This window comes from Helianthus annuus, chromosome 17 (assembly GCF_002127325.2).
Source record: "Helianthus annuus cultivar XRQ/B chromosome 17, HanXRQr2.0-SUNRISE, whole genome shotgun sequence".
In the NCBI taxonomy this organism is placed as follows: Eukaryota; Viridiplantae; Streptophyta; class Magnoliopsida; order Asterales; family Asteraceae; genus Helianthus; species Helianthus annuus.
The window spans coordinates 131,849,330-131,865,423 of NC_035449.2; the positions used below are offsets into that span (position 1 = coordinate 131,849,330).

The 16,094-nt window shown below is 36.0% G+C and overlaps 1 protein-coding gene across 1 annotated transcript; it reads left to right on the forward strand.

Moving 5' to 3' along the window:
* The first annotated feature begins 600 nt into the window (after positions 1-600).
* Positions 601-11,653, forward strand: LOC110925503 (polyadenylate-binding protein RBP47B'-like). Its single transcript, XM_035986313.1, has 2 exons — positions 601-785; positions 11,317-11,653. Exons 1-2 carry the CDS (start codon positions 601-603, stop codon positions 11,651-11,653), a joined length of 522 nt encoding a protein of 173 aa, XP_035842206.1.
* Positions 11,654-16,094: the final 4,441 nt, after the last annotated feature.

A 16,094-nucleotide genomic window follows, 5' to 3' on the forward strand; every position in this document is an offset into this window, starting at 1 on the left:
AGAATACAACACTTATCTATAAATTTAAGTTAAAAAATAAAAATAAAACTGAGGTTCACTCCATCCATTCACGGAAACACCTAAGCGCGTGCACGCATAATAGGGTATTCCTAGGATTTTTAAGTGGCTAAATACTTAGGCTATGGGGTGTGGGATTGTTTAGGGTGTCATGAGCGCTGATGTGGCATCATGACCACCAGTGAACACCGACCCCACCCTCATGAATTATGAAGATCGTGGATATCTCCACGATGCTTACGACTGCTTTCTCTTTCACTTTATCTCACTCTCTCTCGTTCATGAAGCACATACATCATTTCCTGGCCGGAAATGGAGAATGGAAGAGATAGTGATGACATGAAGGTTATGAAACATCAACCACACCGTATTTTCTTATAAATAATGAATAACTTTTGCAAATTATTTGACTATACAGTCATTCTATATACTAAGTACAAAGTCGGTGGCCTTTGCCACCAACAAAAGACACATGTCATACTATTATTTGTTCTATTTTTCCTTTTTCGTAATGGATGGATTCTGCACCACCATCATTTACCACAACCGGAGAACACAAATGTTTGGACGAAATCTACGACGATGGAAGCACAGGGTGCGCAACAGCCATGGATGATGAGCGCACAACTGCAACCACAGTACGCTTACGGAGCACCGCCGCCGCCACCGTCGCAACCCTACCACCAACCGACGTCTCACGAAGAAATCCGTACCCTCTGGATTAGCGATTTACCCTACTGGGCCAATGAGTCCTACCTTCATTCCTGGTTCGCCCCACTAAGGAGGTCACATCTCTTCTTTTATGAATTCCTGCTTATGTTTAGGGTTTCATTGTTACACCACGAAAACATGTTGTCATCTTCTGTCAGAAATTAGGTCTCTATTTTTAACTTATCCTGAGCCCGGGGGACACTTTGATTTCCACCCAACCATCGGGTGACGGTGCATGGTTTGCAGCGCTGATCAAGAAATCCGATAAGATTATCTGAAGCCTTATTTGATCGCCGATAAGATCAAGCATTTTGACTTGATTAGGTATTTCATGAACCAATGGAATATTCTTTTCGTTCAGAACGATCATTACTTGGCTCAAAATAGCTTTTGTGTAATTGTGCCAAAAAATAATATGAATTTTGAAGTCGGAGAGAATTAGGTTTGGAATTAAGTGTATATGTTCCCATTAGACGACTGTAAACTTCGTACGGGTGAGGAGGAATATACAAACACCAGTCCCAAAAGTCTACACCAGCAGTTGTTGCACTTAAAAAGCGATGGCCCACGATAAGCATCACTTGAAGATCGCCAAAGTGCCTGGATGGCAGCAAGCCGATTTCCCTGTGCCTGGCCTCTCTTGAGGCCTTGAGGGGTTTGACGGGTGGTCCGTAGGACAACCCTTAAGTGCCTTAAAAAGATTAAAATCCCATGCTTTACACGTTTAATTGTTTGAACTTGGTAACTACTAGTTGTTTGGACGTGCAGGTGCAAATGGAACTTAAAATGGAAGGAACACGGAGAATAAATGAAAAAATCAATTTTTGGAATTGAAGAATTAAGAGGATAGCATGAGAGAGGACGAAATTACGAGAACGTAGGCGAAACGGTGAAGAAAACGGAGTTGAAACGAAAAAGTTATGCTGAAAACAAGTTTTCTGGCTGAAGCCTGTCGTAAGCTACGGCCATTGGCGTAGCTTACGGGGCTCACTGGCACTTTTTGTCACCGTATGACAGTTTAAAGCCACCATAAGCCATTCCAAGCCATCGTAAGCTACGGTGGCCACCGTAGCTTACGGCGCTGACCTACGTAAATGTGTAACTTCCACCTTTTAATGCGGATTTATGATGCCCTTTCAAGTCCAATCATTCCCATTCGGTTACATACACTTTGGAGACGAATTTTGGGTGTTCTAGAGAGTTGGAAACAATTTCTAAACATCTTGTTAGTGTTTTTAATTCCTATGAACATTGATATGTATGTGATGATGATTGTCCAAGTCATGGATGGCTAAACTCTTTATGGTCATCTTTAGTTGAAGGTTTGTAGAGACAATTGTGCTTGATTTCATATTTCTAGAATGGTAAATTGAATTTATGTTTTATTTATCATTGTCACACCCCAACCAATGGCGGAAACATCGGGATGAGACGAAGTGTGAAGATTGCTCGAGACATCATAACGTTAATAATTGTGACAAGTATTTAAATAGTCATTTCATTCCATTTCTAAAGAATCAATTACAAGGTTTTGAAACAAAATACAACAACATGAATAATAAAATAACACCATATGAATACAATTCTTTTAGGTGTGTATCTAAGCATCCTACTAGATTCCAAGCATCGTCAACATCCACCTGTAACATGTTAAAATAAAGTCAATGCAAAAGCAAAGGCGTTGATACATACATAGCAAAAGATAGGTTTTTGAACAATTCCTCATAACAAACATGCGATTCAAGATAAACATTAAATATGGCATGTGTCTAACATATCAAACCAAGAAAACGCAACTTGCTCATGACATAACCAAAGTTTCAGTAGAGGCGGGTCGTTAATCCTATAGCGCTACATATGTCACGGTTTGGCTCGTACGAAGTTAATGATAAGTTCAACACATAAGAATCACCCAAATTTAAAGTATCAAGCCATCACATATACAAGCATGTTATAGGAATGTTCATGTGTTTAGACAAAAGTTCATGTGTAAGTTTCAATAGGTAAACATGTTACACCCCAAAAGTGGTAAAAGTAAAAAGGGGAAAAGTACGAGTATACTCACAATATTGCTAAGTCTTCCGATTATCCAATTGTTGACAAGTGTATGAGATTAGGAGGATGGAACACCGTGGTCACCCTATATGGGCAAACGATGGCGTATGAGTAACGAATTTACGACCGAGGATTTGAATTGGAACTTAAAGTATTTCTAGTTGATATAAACGTAAATATATATAAAAATATATGTATATAAAATTTATGTAGTTTAAGTAATATTTCTAAATTAATTCTTTCAAAAGTATCGATGAAATGTTTTAAAAAAAAAATAATAATAATAATAACTGAATAAATAAATAATAACAATAATACTAAGATAAAATAATTATATATTTATATCTGTTTTATAGAAAAGATAGTCGAATTTGATAGATTTCGCTTTATAAACTAACGCGTTTCATTTTACGAAATTTTACGAAAATCGGGCAGAGTTTCCTTTGTTTTTGGACGATCCCGACAATGCAAGTTGTCGTCAAAATCTTCAGAATTCAATGAACAATAAACAAAACAATACAACATATATATACATATATTTCTATTATGTTCACAAATTATATAAGATGCGGTTTTGTGATAACGAAGATATTAAACAATATAATCGAGATATTAGCATCGTTAAAATATCACGTCTCATGTTTAACCCAATGACCCGAACCCGTAACCAGACGGCACCGAGACCACGGTTGACCCGCTTTGACCAGATTTGACCCGAACACCGAACCGGATCCGATTGTACAGAACCCGAACCTGCTGAATAACGAAAGGATTTACGAGACTTGAATAGGAATAACAACTAAAGTATGAACCAAGACTAACCTGAACCGAAACAAAGTGAACATGATGTCGACCGGAGTCGACTGCCTTTAACAACATTTGACCCGAATGCGAAAACTGACCCGAAGTTGTTATGTTGAACCAAGTTAAACAAATTTTGAACCGAACCCAAACCATTGCCGCGAACCGCCATCACCGTCGCCGCCACTGACGGCGGCGTCGTCGCCTGAGTGCCTCGCCGGGGCGGCACAACCTTCATCGTAGCCCTCTTCCTTCTCTGCTCTGTCTTCTCGTCTCTCTCTCTCTCTCTTCGTGTTCGTCTTCACGCAGTGGTGGTGGTGGTCGCTCATCAATCGAAGGAAGGAGGGGGTGAGGAGGTGTGGTAAGGTGAAGGGAGCACCTTATTGGAAAACCACCGGAGTTCCTTGTCTTCACCGTGTATCCAGTCACCGGTCATAGAGGGAAAGGATAAGGGAGATCGAGAGGGGATCAGGTAGATGAGTCTGTAGATTTAAAGGCACTTGTGTGTGTAGGATCAGGAGTACATGTATCACTCTTGTGTGTGTTTAATAGGGTTTCACTTCTAAAAGATGAAGAAGAAGGAGCAGGGACAAGAAAATGGGGGAAATATAAGTGGGTGTCGGCTGGTGGAGAAAAGGATTGAGGGTTTTCAACAAATGAAATAGATAGGGTTTTAAATAGACATGTAAGTTATGTTGTTAAAAAGAAAAGAACTAATTTAATAACAAACTAACTTGGTTAGTTTATTAACTTTAATATCTCACGAGACTGACTAGGTTAATATAAAATTAAACCCCCCTTTTTTTTTAAATAGTAATATTAATTAATTTAATTAATTAATGGAAATAGGATTGATAAATAACCGTATTTATAACGAGTTAAATAAATAAATAAATAAATAAATAAAGATAAAATATTTTCGACGATACGACGGATTATAATTTGCAAGAGGCAAGCTTCTAAAAATAGATTTTTAAGACTCGGTTTCTAAATTAGGAAGGTTATGAAAACGCGGAGCGTTACAGTCTCCCCTCCTTTAGGAAATTTCGTCCCGAAATTTGTTCAATAGGAAGACTCGAAAGGGTTTTGGCAAGCCGAAAAGGGTTATTTAGAATTGAGGCTTTGGGGTTTGAGACAACGGAGAATAATTGAGGTATAAGGGTGGACGATTGATCTAATAGCGATAATGAGTATAAGAATAGCACAAGTATCAGATAGACGAAAGTAGTGCGTTAAGAATGAGGTCTCGTCGTGGATAACCGGATATAATGCGTTTGTGAGTTATTTAAAGTTTACGTGTCAGGTCTAAGTAGGTCTGCAAAACACTGAATTTCTTATGGCACGTTTTACGAAATCTTTGTAACATAGTGAAAAACACTTATATATAGGAAGTACCAACGGCGTATCCACCATGTTTTAACCACGTTACGTCGATCTCGTATTCGGTGTCATGTTACGTTCCGTGTCTTACCATACGCAGTAGTACACTCTATGGTTTTCATACGCCCATCACTATAATCCCGTGTGCACCCGCGATTATGTTGATCGTCGCATGATCCGCATAGCTTGTACTATTGTGTATGAATCAGGGTATTCATAAATGTGAAAAAGTAAGATCATGTACGTATAAGAATGTAGTATGTACGCAAGTCCATGCTTAAGTATGTATGGGACCCACGCAAGCGAATCCCTCGGATTACGCTCGTGTATAGGTACGAATGTATAAATCATGTTTATGAATGAAAGTATGAGCATAAGTTTAAGTATGAATACGCATGTATGTATGAGCATAATCATAAACGTATAAGTAGTATGTGTACAAGCATAAGCATAAAAACATATAAGTAGTATGTGTATAAGTATAATAATAAAAAGTATGAAAAAAAATGAGTATAAATGCGAGTACAACATGAGTATAAGCGTAAACACAAGGCGTATGAGTATAAATACAAGTATCAGTGTGAACATAAGTTGTATGAGCATAGATATGAATATGAATATAGGTGTAACAAGGTTGTGTAAGTGCAAATGGGAACATAAAGCGTATGAATATGAATATGAATACGAATGTAGTATAGACATGAATGTAAGGACAACGTAAGTGTATAATTGTGAGTGTATTTATTAACGTAAAACGTACGAGTTTTGAATCGTGATTATAACATAAATGTGTAGGTGTGAACATAAGTGAAGGCGTAAAATGTATAAGCATGGATGTAGAAAATAATGATTTTGTTTATAGTATAAATCGAATACACGAGTTTATGCGCGTAAAATATCAAAAGTTTTGAGTATGAAAGAAAAAGTGAACGAGTGACACGCGTGAGATTGTTGTGAGATATTGACTAAAACGTGTAAAACGATATGCATATATAGTGGTTCGCGCAAAATGCGAAGTTAAAATAGATTGAGTTGTCATGGAATGTAAAAATCTAGTTTATGAATGTAAGGAGAATATAAAAGAAAACATCTTTTGATTATGCGAAATGATACTTTGTAAAAGAATGGAAATGCCTATTATGGTTTTAAAAGAATTTACGTAGTTGCGAATTTGCCGGTTCTTATGAAGTTTCCTTGCCCACGTGTTTTGAATTTAATTGGCGTATCGAGTGAGGTTTTGAAAAAAATTTCTAGAGATTAATAAGTTTGCATCGTTTTAAGTAACTTTGTGTTAGAGAATTTTGAAACTTACAGCTTCTTGTGAAAAAGTTGATCCTTAGAAAAAGGAATTTGGTACATGAACTTAGTGATTGTTGAAAAAAAATGTTTTATTGGTTTTTGAAAAGGAGTTTTAGTAAATGCTTAAATAATACTGGTAATATTTTATAGGCGTGTGCGACAAAGTTGATTTGATTCTCAATTGAAAATAAAAATCTCTAGTTTAATGGTGTGAGAGGAGCGTGTTTCGATATTTACGTTGATTGGTGAATTTGTGGGCAACGGATTTATTAGACCGACTAGGCTGACAAGTAGTATTTCGTGAAATTTCGAAAATTGAGGAACAAGCGTTTATGGTAACATTAAAATTTTTGTGTATGCGAGTGATGTGAAAATAGATTATAGAATAAGAGGTACGTTTAAATAAATGAAGCATTTTGAAATACATGATAAATGATTTAGGTATAAACATGATCGTGTTTACATAATATAGCCTATTAAAAGAAAGCGTTGGTAACGATCACCTTGGTAAGGGAATCACCCCTAACTCATTGGTGAGGTCGTTGTGAGGTGAGAAATGAAACGGAGTTAGTCGTCAAGGTAAGGGAATCACTCCTATCTTGATGACATGTCTCCATTTGTTGTTGCAAGAAGTGTAAATAAAATTTCGTAAACTTATGTATGCTAATAATGAATGATCGTATGAAAAGTAAGAGTATGATGTTGCGCAAAGATGAAATCTCGAAAAATTGTTCAAAAGGGACAAAAGATCGAAAATAATAAAGCGTAAGTTTGATAAAAGAAACTCGGATGGTTCCAAAACGGAACGTTGACTAACCAAAGTGATCGAAAGATCTTTTGGAATTAAGAAACATGCTTTGGCCTAATAGATGGAATACTCTCGCCGATATCTCGGTTAACGGTATTCACCCTTCCAGTTATTACATGTTCCCAATCCATCGAAAATTTCTAGACTTGGCGGGATTTATGAAAATCAAGGAGTGGGACTAGTCGACGAGGTGCGGGTTTCACCCCTAGCTTGACGACTTCGTACCCTAAGTGTGGTTGGTACTCGTTGGGTCAAAATTTAATTTCGACACGTTAACGAGGGTCCACTAGAAATTGAATTTGAAATTCCCATTAAGATATGGATTTCACTCCTAACTAAATGGTGAATTTCGTGCAAAAATTAGAATCACGTGGGATGAGAGTCGTTTACCAAATTGTGGGTTTCACGCCTATTTTGGTAAACTCGTCTCGTTCGTATAACATGAGTGTTTTCGAGTTTAAGAAAAATCGAGTAAGATGCTTTAGTAAAGGGGAGTATGTTAAAGGAACACGCAAACAAATATAAACACATAAGAATGCACATCAAGAACGGTACATAAAGAATAGGACAATAACACAAGTACCAACACATAGTGAAATATGTTAAGAATACACATAAAGAATCGAACAACGGAACAATTATTAACACGTAATAAAACAAGTATAGCATGTGAAGTGTTAACACATAAGTGACATGTAGGTTTGAAAGATGAAAAGAGAATAAATAAAGACAAATAAGATAGCATGCAAGTAGTTTCAAGCAAAACATGAGAATAAAGCTCTAAAACTATAGACTAGGTTAAAGCATTCCTACTTTTCCTAATTCCCTATAGTTATGGCTCTGATACCAATCTGTCACACCCCAACCAATGGCGGAAACATTGGGATGAGACGAAGTGTGAAGATTGCTCGAGACATCATAACGTTAATAATTGTGACAAGTATTTAAATAGTCATTTCATTCCATTTCTAAAGAATCAATTACAAGGTTTTGAAACAAAATACAACAACATGAATAATAAAATAACACCATATGAATACAATTCTTTTAGGTGTGTATCTAAGCATCCTACTAGATTCCAAGCATCGTCAACATCCACCTGTAACATGTTAAAATAAAGTCAATGCAAAAGCAAAGGCGAGTATACAAGTTTGATACATACATAGCAAAAGATAGGTTTTTGAACAATTCCTCATAACAAACATGCGATTCAAGATAAACATTAAATATGGCATGTGTCTAACATATCAAACCAAGAAAACGCAACTTGCTCATGACATAACCAAAGTTTCAGTAGAGGCGGGTCGTTAATCCTATAGCGCTACATATGTCACGGTTTGGCTCGTACGAAGTTAATGATAAGTTCAACACATAAGAATCACCCAAATTTAAAGTATCAAGCCATCACATATACAAGCATGTTATAGGAATGTTCATGTGTTTAGACAAAAGTTCATGTGTAAGTTTCAATAGGTAAACATGTTACACCCCAAAAGTGGTAAAAGTAAAAAGGGGAAAAGTACGAGTATACTCACAATATTGCTAAGTCTTCCGATTATCCAATTGTTGACAAGTGTATGAGATTAGGAGGATGGAACACCGTGGTCACCCTATATGGGCAAACGATGGCGTATGAGTAACGAATTTACGACCGAGGATTTGAATTGGAACTTAAAGTATTTCTAGTTGATATAAACGTAAATATATATAAAAATATATGTATATAAAATTTATGTAGTTTAAGTAATATTTCTAAATTAATTCTTTCAAAAGTATCGATGAAATGTTTTAAAAAAAAAATAATAATAATAATAACTGAATAAATAAATAATAACAATAATACTAAGATAAAATAATTATATATTTATATCTGTTTTATAGAAAAGATAGTCGAATTTGATAGATTTCGCTTTATAAACTAACGCGTTTCATTTTACGAAATTTTACGAAAATCGGGCAGAGTTTCCTTTGTTTTTGGACGATCCCGACAATGCAAGTTGTCGTCAAAATCTTCAGAATTCAATGAACAATAAACAAAACAATACAACATATATATACATATATTTCTATTATGTTCACAAATTATATAAGATGCGGTTTTGTGATAACGAAGATATTAAACAATATAATCGAGATATTAGCATCGTTAAAATATCACGTCTCATGTTTAACCCAATGACCCGAACCCGTAACCAGACGGCACCGAGACCACGGTTGACCCGCTTTGACCAGATTTGACCCGAACACCGAACCGAATCCGATTGTACAGAACCCGAACCTGCTGAATAACGAAAGGATTTACGAGACTTGAATAGGAATAACAACTAAAGTATGAACCAAGACTAACCTGAACCGAAACAAAGTGAACATGATGTCGACCGGAGTCGACTGCCTTTAACAACATTTGACCCGAATGCGAAAACTGACCCGAAGTTGTTATGTTGAACCAAGTTAAACAAATTTTGAACCGAACCCAAACCATTGCCGCGAACCGCCATCACCGTCGCCGCCACTGACGGCGGCGTCGTCGCTTGAGTGCCTCGCCGGGGCGGCACAACCGTCATCGTAGCCCTCTTCCTTCTCTGCTCTGTCTTCTCGTCTCCCTCTCTCTCTCTTCGTGTTCGTCTTCACGCAGTGGTGGTGGTGGTCGCTCATCAATCGAAGGAAGGAGGGGGTGAGGAGGTGTGGTAAGGTGAAGGGAGCACCTTATTGGAAAACCACCGGAGTTCCTTGTCTTCACCGTGTATCCAGTCACCGGTCATAGAGGGAAAGGATGAGGGAGATTGAGAGGGGATCAGGTAGATGAGTCTGTAGATTTAAAGGCACTTGTGTGTGTAGGATCAGGAGTACATGTATCACTCTTGTGTGTGTTTAATAGGGTTTCACTTCTAAAAGATGAAGAAGAAGGAGCAGGGACAAGAAAATGGGGGAAATATAAGTGAGTGTCGGCTGGTGGAGAAAAGGATTGAGGGTTTTCAACAAATGAAATAGATAGGGTTTTAAATAGACAGGTAAGTTATGTTGTTAAAAAGAAAAGAACTAATTTAATAACAAACTAACTTGGTTAGTTTATTAACTTTAATCTCTCACGAGACTGACTAGGTTAATATAAAATTAAACCCCCCCTTTTTTTTAAATAGTAATATTAATTAATTTAATTAATTAATGGAAATAGGATTGATAAATAACCGTATTTATAACGAGTTAAATAAATAAATAAATAAATAAATAAAGATAAAATATTTTCGACGATACGACGGATTATAATTTGCAAGAGGCAAGCTTCTAAAAATAGATTTTTAAGACTCGGTTTCTAAATTAGGAAGGTTATGAAAACGCGGAGCGTTACAATCATGGTGTGTTCTTATTTGCTTGTAAATTGTTGATGCTTATGATTATTCTATTTTGAAACCATACGTTCTTGGTGCCGTTGGCAATCGAGATATCATGGGTAGAACTAGGATCGGGTAAGGGTCAATTGGTCATCGGGTAACATCCTCACGTTCTAGGAATCTGAGTACTTAGTTCCCTTTCATCAAAACAAGTAATTGCACATGAACTATGTCTATGTAGTTCTTTCTAGTGAATAATAGCACAAATGTTGAAGCAAACCGGAAACTAAAGATGGTCACTCGTCTCTAATTGTTTACAACCAAAACTTTTCTTTTGCAATTTAATTAGTTAATCTTAGTTTTAAAAATCAACCAATCAAACCCACTCTTGAATTTATTTTTCTTTCAATTTAGTTTACTTTAGTGAAGTTAGACATACATCGAGATAGCACATATTCCACAAACTCCCTGTGTTCGATACCCACTTACCGCTATCTATTTAGTTGTTATTGGGATTAAATTTGCGTGTACCACGACAAGCACGTCAGGGTCTAGGTGCGCACCCGAAGGAATTTTTCCTAGGTGCACCTCGGAGCCGGTCACATCATACAGGTCGTATGATAGGGCGAAGAATGGTCGTACGGTTCATGACTTTGTCAGTGCCTCAGTATCAAATTGTCATTTTTGTGGTAATCAAACACATCAGACTGTATGATTTGGCAAGCACAACCTCATATGGTCTCTCATACAATCCATATGACCATTTCTTGCATGTCATACGGCTCATATGATCATACAGCCCGTATAGTGGTGTTTGGATAGTGTATGACTGGTGTTTGTATAGCCCTGACCTTTGAAAATTATGGATCCAAAATTTTGTTATTGGTTATGACATATATAATGCATTTACAGGTCCTTTCAATCAAGGTGCCTTCCAGAAGGTTACGGATTTGTGGAATTCGCTTCACACGCTACACCAGAAACCGTTCTTCAAACATACAACGGAACACAAGTTCCGGGAACCGAGTTAACTTTCAGGTTAAACTGGGCGTCTTTAGGAATAGGAGAACGACGACCCGATGCCGGTCCGGAACATTCTATTTTCGTAGGTGATTTAGCACCTGACGTTACCGGTCATCTATTACAAGAGACTTTCAGGACTCAATATCCGTCTGTTAGAGGGGCCAAAGTTGTGACCGATGCCAACACGGGTTGGTCAAAGGGATATGGTTTTGTTAAATTTGCATAACGTAAATTTTGTGATCCCCCATTTATCTTTTCGCGGTTGAACAATTACTAATTGGACACCTATGCATTTACATCACTTCATAAATCATTTCAACTAACCTGAGGTCAATTATGTTTCTTTTGTACGGTTTAAATTCGATTTACTTTACTTTTTAATCCAACCGCAATGCTTATATAGATTACACTAAGTTAGATTGGATACGTTAACACACACGTTTTTCATATGGTTAACGCATCGTATAACGTTGGACTAACCCACTCGATGTTTCAACGTGCTACAAGTAAAATTTCAATCCTTGATGTGATTATGTCTTTTGATTACACCTGTCAGTTTTCCATTTATACGTATTTAATGCTTTTTTCAGTATATTTCCTATATGTGAATCGGTCACATATAGATACGTTATGATTGTACATTAAAAATTTGATTGTTTTAGGTAATCTTGATCCAATATCAGGATGCTATTGAGTTAACTTGGATACGTCAAAACGTGCGCTTTCATATGGTGAACGCATCACATAACGTTTGTACTAATCCATTCGAGGTTTAAAATGTACCCGCGTCGCAACGCGCACGGATCTATTTACTAGTTTAATCTAAGATTCAATTATTAAACATAAATATTTTTAGTTAAATATATTCAATTTTATGATAGGAGTGTGTACCTCCCATCCATTCATGCATCTGTATTTAAATTACTTAAATAGTTTTCAGTTAGATATTATATTGGATTTTATTAATCATCCTTCTCATACAACTGGATCTTAATGGCAGGAATCTACGTGTAGTGTGCTAAATGGGCACACATTTATTGGACTACAGTTGTTATTTTTAAATAAAAAAATCATCTTAGGTAAAAGTGAATGTAGATGCAAGAAAAAATAGACCTTTGACACGTTACATTGGTTTGGACAATGCTCAACTAAAAAGGATTCATGCTACAATAAATATAAGAAAAGGGACAGTGACAAAAGGGTTTAAAAATTTCAGTTTACCGGCCTAACGCAAGTCATGGGGTCATCCCACATCTAGGGGCGGACCTACCCTATAGTATGGGTGGACGGCCGCACCCCTTGAAAAAAAAAATTTTAGTGGTATTTTTCGCGAAAAATCCCGACCGCACCCTTTGGAAATTTTCGTCCGCACCTCTTAGAAAAAAATGATAGGAATTTATATAAAAAAATTGTGAACACGAATTGAAACCCGACCCAATTATGTAAACAAATTAGCCCACTAACCCCTTTAATAAAACTTGAATTCATTCCATCAAGTCCAATAAGTTAATAAAATTCAAGCCCAACCCAAATACATCTTTAATTAAACAAAATCAGTCAAGTTTACAAAAAAACCTCAATCGACTGCGAGCTTTGTGCGACTCCCCCTTCCCTCTGCCTCACCTCACTACCAGCAACCTGCGACACCCCAACCCCGACGGCGACTACAAAATTTCGGCCACAAACAGCGTAATTCCGGCCACAAACAGGTACATGTTTTGTTTTTTGTTATTTTGATGTTTATGTGATTTTGTTCAAGACTCGTGAGATAATAGGATGGATTTAAAAAGTTTAAACTTTTATGTGTTTTGAGATAATTTGGGGTTGTTCTAGTCTTTATAGGATGGGTTTGTTGTCTCTTAATCTCTTATTGATTATATGATTCTAGTATAGGGTTTGAAAAGTTGAAATTTAAAACTTGAAAATTAAGGAATATATCTAGGCGGTCTAAAATTTTAAAATTGTTATAAATTTTAGTTTGATGTTTTTTTGTTTTACATGACCTGACCCGACCGGAACCGAATTTTTTATTTATATATCTAGGTGGTCTAAAATTTTTAAAAATATTCTACACACCCATAGAAAAATTTCTGGGTTCGCCACTGACCACATGATTGACTAAGGTAGACTGATCTCCCATGATCTGTAATTCCTTAATGATTGCTTGTTTCTTCCATTTTCACAAATGCATGCAAGTGAATTGAAAAACAAAGACTATTCTATAATAATTGAATTATTCAAGTATTAAATTATCTAATTATGATTATAAATATTATTAATATACAACTTGGGTTTATTGTAGCTCCAATAACTTTTATTTTTGCTTTTATATTTTTGGATTTTTGTCTTTTTTTTTCATTTTTTTTACTTTACCTCTTTAACTTTCCGTTTCTATAGTCATACTCCTTCTACTTTCTAAAAATTTTATCAAATGTCGTTTTGAGCCCTTCGAATTTTAAGTGCTTATTTTTATATATGTACATGTCAGTATAAATTCAAGTTGGTTTACGTTTCGACGTAATTTTTTTAAGTCAAATATAATACATTTTCGTGCATATATTTATGTACGTTTTTAGTTGGGCTATGTTTAACGTAAATACTGTTCGAAGACGAGTCAAGTCAAATATAATACGCTTTCATTAGACAATACAAATTCGAGTTACTTTATGTGTCGATGCCGTCGCAACGCAATACCGTCCTTTAACTTAAAGAAACACTATTTTCTTACGTTTCGACGTATTTTTTTAGGAAATAAGTCGGGTCAAATATAAAACGTTTTCGTGATATAAAACATTTTTGTGCTTATTTTTATATACGTTTTTTCATAAATTTTGATCGGAAACAAGTCGGATCAAATATAATACGTTTTCATTGGACAATAAGTTCGCGCTACTTTACGTTTCTACGTCACCGCAATGTAGGAGAAATTTTTTAGTTTATATAAATAAATAACACGCTGTTAGTGTATATATAGTTAAATATTATGAAATACAATTTTATGTATTTACTAAAATTTAAATAACATAAATGAACGTTCACGAACATAAATGAATAAACACAAGGTGTGTTCATGTTCGTTCATTTAAACGAATAAAATTTTTTGTTTGTGTTGGTTCGTTTATTAAATGAAAGAACATAAACGAACTTTCCGCCAAATAAGTTCACAAACAGCTCATGAATGTTTAGTTCGTTTACAGGCCTAGGCTTTTATTAACGTTAGTGTGAATCTATATTCTTGTTCAAGCCCTAATTTGTTTCTTCTTGGACCTAATTGGCCGAACCCAAGCCCAAATTTGTTTAATCTTGGGCCTAACTAGCCAAACACAAGCCAAAATTTGTTTAATCTTTGGCCTCCTAACTGGCCAAACTCAAGCCCATAAGTGTAGGCTTAAATGCTTCATAGTTGATTTCCTAAACCATAATCGAACCACTTTATAAGTTAGATGTCATTACATGAACTTAATAAGTTAGATGTCATTACATGAAAGATGTCCACGTAAAAATTCCAAAGGTGTTTAGTTCAATCACTCTTTTTTCCATTTCAGTCACTCTTTTTTCCATAATTAAACAAAAAACTTAGAATTTAAAATAAAAGCCCTAAACAACCAAAATCATAAAAATCCATGAAGTCGGGTTCCATCGCTTCTTCCCCTTCATCTCCGACCAGATATCTGGCCACCACCACCACCCAAGGGTGTAGCTTAGTGTGAAGTGGGGGTGCACCCGCCCCCAATGTTTCGGTTAGAAGTGTAAAATTTTCCGCCCCCTCGGAACTTTTGGTCAAACCCCACCACTGCCACCACCACCACCACCACATGTAGGTACCGCATCTCTCATCTCTATTCAATTCCTTGAAAGCTCCAATTGGCCGTTAAAGAAGGATTTTTCCTCGTTACAAAGGTGCATAAAGTTGTTTTTGTTATTGCACCATGCATGCAAACCAGTGGCGGATGTAGTGTAGAAGTAGGGGTAGCACGGGCTACCACCTCAACTCCGTTTCCTTAGTGTAGGTTTTTTTTTCCGATTTTATACAAAGGATACTCCTAAACAAATACGAGGATACCCCTAAAACTTTTGTTGGGATACCCCTGAATTTTAGAGCTAGATCCGATGCAAAGCATAAAACGGTGACAAATTGAATATGAGAAATGTTGATCATATTGAGGTTGATGAACACCATTTGCAGCGTGAAATTATCTTCATGGAGTGTCAATTGGATCACCATAAGGCAGGCGTATGATAACGCAAATAAGAAGATGACATGATTTCTTGAAGAGTAATATGCAGGACCCCATGGGAACTCCATTTCATTAAATCTTAAATTACAGACGTTTTGTGCTAACTTTTTTTTTTCAAATTTTTTGATGTGTTGTGTAAGGGTTTGAATACATTTGCAACATCATGGCATAATAGAATGTGCATGAAGGGTGGAGTTATTGTAAAAAAGACCAAAAGTGTGAGAAAAGTAAGAAAGAATCTCAACCATTAGATCTAAATTAATTGAAAAGAGTATAATTGTAAATGCATTAACAAATTCAAATATGGTAATCCTTGATTTAAGGATTTGGATAGAGAAAATCCTTGATTTAAGGACTTATAACCGTCCATAAATATAACACCATTCAGAGCATGTTCATGACATGGTGTTTTAAATATAACATCATTCA

Bases quoted from the DNA above. Each gene is read 5' to 3' on its own strand.
- LOC110925503 (XM_035986313.1), top strand. From the start codon at position 601: ATGGAAGCACAGGGTGCGCAACAGCCATGGATGATGAGCGCACAACTG. The intron at 786-11,316 runs GTTCGCCCCACT...ATGCATTTACAG, and splicing joins GAGTCCTACCTTCATTCCTG to GTCCTTTCAATCAAGGTGCC.